Here is a 6,000-nt window from a genome sequence, read left to right as displayed (position 1 = left end):
CGGTGGGCCCATGACACCTCAGGCCATCAGGGAAGAGATGCAACATACAGATGGGCTCGGGATCGAGGGGTGGACCTGACCATGGATGCTATTGCACAGGTTATCCATGAATGTGAAACGTGCGCTGCGATCAAACAAGCCAAGCGGTTAAAGCCCCTCTGGTATGAAGGACGATGGTTGAAATATAAATATGGGGAGGCCTGGCAGATTGACTATATCACACTTCCACAAACTCGCCAAGGCAAGCGCTATGTGCTTACCATGGTGGAAGCAACCACCGGATGGCTGGAAACATACACTGTGCCCCATGCCACCGCCCGGAACACTATCCTGGGCCTTGAAAAGCAAGTCTTATGGCGACATGGCACCCCCGAAAGAATTGAGTCAGACAATGGGACTCATTTCCGAAACAACCTCATAGACACCTGGGCCAAAGAGCACGGCATTGAGTGGGTGTATCATATCCCCTATCATGCACCAGCTTCCGGAAAAATTGAACGATACAACGGACTGTTAAAGACTACACTGAGAGCAATGGGTGATGGGACATTCAAAAATTGGGATAAACATTTAGCCAAAGCCACCTGGTTAGTCAACACTAGGGGATCTACTAACAGAGCCGGCCCTGCCCAATCAAAACTTCTACGTACTGTAGAAGGGGATAAAGTCCCTGTGGTGCATGTGAGAAACATGCTGGGGAAGACAGTCTGGGTTACTCCTGCATTAGGAAAAGGCAAACCCGTTCGTGGGATTGCCTTTGCCCAGGGACCTGGGTGCACTTGGTGGGTAATGCGGAAGGATGGGGAAGTCCGATGTGTACCTCAAGGAGACTTGATTTTGGGTGAAAACAGTCAATGATTTGAATTGTATTATGTTAATTGTTCAGAATGACATTACTACTATGGCTGCTATCTACCATATCAATGGTATTATAGTAAGAATCACCCAGACTGATGAAGAATGAGCTTCACTGAAACCAAGCAAGTGCAGCAGTGATGAAACCAGAACTGGCTTCAGCAGCTTGCGCCCAACAAATCCCTCGAGATCGACATCTTCGACCTGCAGATCATGGACATGGACCGTGCCAGATGACAATCCAACACCACATACCATCTCCCCTGCCCTGAGAGACTGCTATGATGGATGAAGCCCAGAGTCATGGACTGACTGAACTCCATAGACATTTTAAAGTGATGGCCCATGGACTAAGAGAGTGATATCTGTGTGTATATATTAAAAGACAGGAAGAGTAATAATGAATAATTGGAATGTATTGAAAAGTATAGGACCTGGGCATGACGTAAATGGTATGGAATAAGGGGTGGATACTGTCCTGGTTTCAGCCAGGATAGAGCTGGTTTTCCTCACAGAAGCTAGTGTGAGACTGTGTTTTGGATTTGGGATGAGGAACTGTTGATAATGTGCTGATGTTTTGGGTTGTTGCTGAGCCGTCAAGGACAGTCCAGCTTCTTGTGCTGGCCGGCCAGCGAGCAGGCTGGGGGTGCACGGGGAGCTGGGAGGGGACACAGCCGGGACAGCTGACCCAGACTGGCCAAAGAGATATTCCCTACCATACGACGTCATGCCCAGTACATAAACTGGAGTTGGCCGGGGGGGTGGAAATTGCTGCTCGGGGACGGGCTGTCGATCACAGGGTGGTGAGCAATTTCTGTATTGGGCCTCACTTGTTCTTGTACATTCCTTTGTTGGTATTATCATTATTGTTCCCTTCTTTCTTTCTGTCCTATTAAACCGTGTTTATCTCAACCCACGAGGTTTTTCCTAATTCTCTCCCCCGTCCCACTGTGGGAGGGAGAGTGAGCGAGCGGCTGCGTGGTGCTTAGTTGCCGGCTGGGGCTAAACCACGACACAGTACGGGCTGGGGGATGAAGGGATTGAGAGCAGCCGTGCTGAGATGGACTTGGGGGTACTGCTGGATGAAAACCTGGACATGAGCTGGCGATGTGCGCTCACAGGCCAGAAGGCCAACTGTATCCTGGGCTGCATCAAAAGCAGTGCGGCCAGCAGGTCGAGGGAGGTGATTCTGCCCCTCTAACTCCGCTCTGGTGAGACCCTACCTGGAGTACTGTGTCCGGCTCTGGAGCCCCTCAGCACAGGAAAGACATGGACATGCTGGAGTGGGTCCAGAGGAGGGCCACAAAAATGATCAGAGGGATGGAAGAAATTTTTTAACGTGCGCGTGGTGAAACACAGGGAGACACATAGACAAGAAAGGCATTGCTGAATCCCCCTGCCCCCATTAAAATCTTCCTGTAGTGCCTACATCAATGAGGAAAAACCAGTTTTCCAAACAAGTCTGTGATAAATGATTTAGTCCCAAACAGGATTCCAATTTAAGTTTACAATTTATTAAACGAATAGAGGCAAGCAAACAGTGCTGGGTGCGCCGGGGCACACCTTCACTTCTTACAATCCCCTCCTTTGTACTTTTCTAGGCTTCCTTTCTCGCCTTTCTCTGCCTTTTTCTCGGAAGATGACTCCTCCTCTAAGTGCGTTCCCCGGTCTGCGCATGCTTCATCCTTTTCTAGGTGGTCGTCCGGTGGTCGTTGGGAGGAAGATGCTCCTCTTCGTCAGTGCACTCTACATGACCTTTCTGTTGGCGCATGCGCTCTGTTATTCTACTTATATAATGCTACCTTATTTGGCTATACAACTTCTTGACATTTCTGCGGTTACCTACAACACGGGTTTGCACTAGTATATCAGGAACTAACATACACATATCAAGAAGCTACATAAGCTATACACATCAGGAAGTTACATAAAGATTATGGTTTCTTCCATTTAACACCACTCCCCTGTTTATGGTCATGCCCTACATACATTCCTTTATTTCAATATAAATGACATTTGCTTCAAGCATATATTCACTAGATTTTCTTTACACAAATCACTCATTCCTCACAATTCCTCTCCTTGCACATCCATGTTTTAAGGCAGATCAGACATTTGTAATGTTGTTCTGCGCAGCTACTTTTTGGTCTTAACAAATCTATGTGCTTCCTGCAAAAGTGTTTCAACATCTTCATTATCCTTGTCTTCTGAACTTGGTTCCCAGTCAGAGTCTTCATCAGTAGGCTCACACTCCTCTTCCTCATCATCTATAAAGCTGTCATTAAGGTCATATTCATTTGGTTCATCATCATCACCTTCTTTCTCCACAGCCCTTTTTCCTGTAGGGAAAAAATGTCATATATTCATGAATCATAAACACAGAAAGAAAGAGACCTTCCAGAGACCATCTAGTTAGTCTCTCTCCTCAAGAGGAGAGAGAGAATCGACTAACGCACTCTACCCAATGCTTACTATTTTGATTTTCAAGACTCATGAACAGCTGTACCATCTCTCTCTGACACCTACCGCAGCACTTACCAGTCTGATCACTTAGAAAGTTTTCCTTACTGGCTTTTCTTCCAGCACTTGGAAAACAGTATCAGGCCTCTTCTGATAATGTCTTCTGATATCAGAAGATGACAATATCAGATAATGTCTTCTGATAACTCTCCTTTCCTTAAGGAGTGGCGCACACAATTTCCCTGGTCATCTTCCTGCTACGTCTGTGTCTAAACAATACATCTCTCTTGCCACTCAGCCTCTGGCTATTGCTAGGCAGCTATTTTGACCCTAGATTTTCTGCCTTCATCCATACTTACTTAGGGCTATTTTATATTCATAAATCTCTGGAATCTGACTCTGCTTTTAACTTCCATTCACTTCTTTCATGAGCTTCAGGAGAGAGAAGGGAACCTGCTACCTCACTCACCTCCCACATTCTCAACTGGGATCCACGCGGAATAGTCTGTGCTTCTTTTCCAAACACGGCGTAAGGAAACAACAAATGCTGAATGCCACCTTCCCGAGCTGGGTGCAGCCTACCTGTTTCCCGGTTCGGTCTATTCTATCACGCTGCCTTCTAATCTGCTGTCTATCCATCCTGTTCACAACTTACATTTTGTGATGAAATTGCCTTCTGCCTTCGTAGTAACTTCACAATACTTTGTACCAGCAGAAATCAAAGACTCAGAAACCTCTATTTACAAGAGACAGATGCTGTTTGCAGCACGTTCCTAAACTTTTTTACACAGCTTGTTTTGCAGTATTCTTTTAATTGCTCGAATATGTTGGCACATGTTTAAGTGTCCCAGAGGCAGGATAATTCTGGTATTTGAAGAAGCCTTATCCATCTGACTTGTCAGTGTCTGCACAAAGCTGCTGCCAGGGCAGCACTGCCTTCTTTTATTTATCAGCAGCTGTGAACCTTCATCAAGTTTATTTCCACTGCTTCCTGATTTTGGCAGATGTGCATAACCCTTGCTCTACAAGCCTACATTGTCTCCCCTTTTTCTCACATGTTCGCAATTCCTAACTAGCCACAGTCTGTTAATGTCCCAGTCATGTTACTCTGCCCTTAAGTCATACCTCTGAGTAAAACCATGTTCATTCCTCTTCTTCCCAGCCTCCAATTTTTGCGTTCTTAGCTCGTCTAGAGATAGCCTGTCAATGATCTTGTACAGATAATTTATCTGTTGAGCAATTCTTATCATCATCTTTCATGTGAAACTATAAACGTGGGGGCTTTTTTCCTCAGCTACAGACCCCAGTTCAAATCATCAACATTTATCTTAACCGTAAGCATTTCTTAGCTACCTCTTGCAGTCTCGGGTCAGAGCCCCAGGCACTCAAGCTACGCGTGTGGTGAACAAATGAGAACATCGGTATCTTATCTAGTCAGATCACATCCTCTATTAGTTATGTTTTTCTACTAGTGGGAACATTACTATTCCAGAATTATCTTATGGTCTGATGAACATTTTATACTCTATAGCAACTCTCACCCAAGGTTTTCAAAAGCATGTTACGGCATTAGTCAAATTTCTCAAAGATACACAATTTTATAGGTGAGTTGTGCCACAGAGGCACTGAATGACCTCCTAGAACACCAGCCGTGTGTGACGCAGCCAAGAACATAACTGAGAAATATCCTACGGCTGGCAACTGGTATTTTTGGAAGGACCCACTGTGCACCACCCAGCAGAAAATCCAGAAAATGCCAACTGCCAATTTGAGTTGTAATCCACTATTATGCTTGCTAGTTTATTGTTTATCAGCCTTCAGAGGAACTTAATCGTGTCCATGTTTACCATCAGAATTTCTTATAAGAATCCCAGACTATGGTCCTGCAGAATGAATTATGTCTTGGACGGGAGAGGTCAAAACAAAGATGCTAAATACAGTAAGAACAAAATCCCTCTTGTCAGCTGACAAGAATAATAAAGCCCAAACCCGCTCAGCAAATAAAAGCTCTTCTTCAGCTTCACAGCACTCTGGGAGGTATTTTGCAACAGAAGTAGGAATTCTGGCAAAATACTGATTACTTCCATCAGACTATTTTTTTTTTTCCTACAAATGCAGGAGGCGCATACTATGTTTTCCCTCAATCAACGCTTTTAGATTTCAGCAGTGAACGATGCACTTCCTTCCACGTCTTCCTATTCCACCTCTTTCAGCTACAGTTTAATTCAGCCCCACAGCCCCTAACGCTGCTCATTAAGCACAGTTCTGCCTGTTCCCTAGTACTATATTTATCAAGAAACCCTTGAAACTTTCTCTGAAGGTATCTGCTTCATGTGGGGAGAAAAAGTTTGCTGACCACCTCTTTCAGAGAGTTCAATTTGGAAGTGAGCTTGATTAGCTTGCTAGGAAACCTACAAAGAAGTGTGTAGGAGAATCCTGCACAGTCCACAGCCACAGCAGGTCATTCATCTAAGGAGCAAAAATGTAGTGAGGTCATTCAGTAGTGACAATTTAATGACAGCATAACTCTCACTTTTTTTTCCTGCTTCCTCCCTTACAACCATTCCCCCAGTAATGAGCCTTAGATTGATTCTCAGAAGATAGACCACATTCTTTACAGGAAATTTACAATCTCTCTGGTAGAAATTAGACTAAAAAAATGTTAAAAATTAAACATGTCAAATG

General features: G+C 44.6%; 1 protein-coding gene across 1 annotated transcript in view; it reads right to left on the bottom strand.

Moving 5' to 3' along the window:
- Positions 1-2,991: 2,991 nt before the first annotated feature.
- LOC309416168 (aprataxin and PNK-like factor) overlaps positions 2,992-6,000 on the bottom strand; it is a gene marked incomplete at both ends in the record, with an annotated part of 51,857 nt that continues 48,848 nt past the window's right edge. The window contains 1 exon segment of the mRNA XM_082015743.1: positions 2,992-3,194. Coding sequence (XP_081871869.1) covers positions 2,992-3,194 — 203 coding nt within the window.

Source organism: Phaethon aethereus (genome assembly GCF_964289735.1).
Source record: "Phaethon aethereus genome assembly, contig: HAP1_SCAFFOLD_220, whole genome shotgun sequence".
In the NCBI taxonomy this organism is placed as follows: Eukaryota; Metazoa; Chordata; class Aves; order Phaethontiformes; family Phaethontidae; genus Phaethon; species Phaethon aethereus.
The sequence above is the reverse complement of the archived record's forward strand: the minus strand, read 5'-3'. Positions and strand labels throughout refer to the sequence as shown.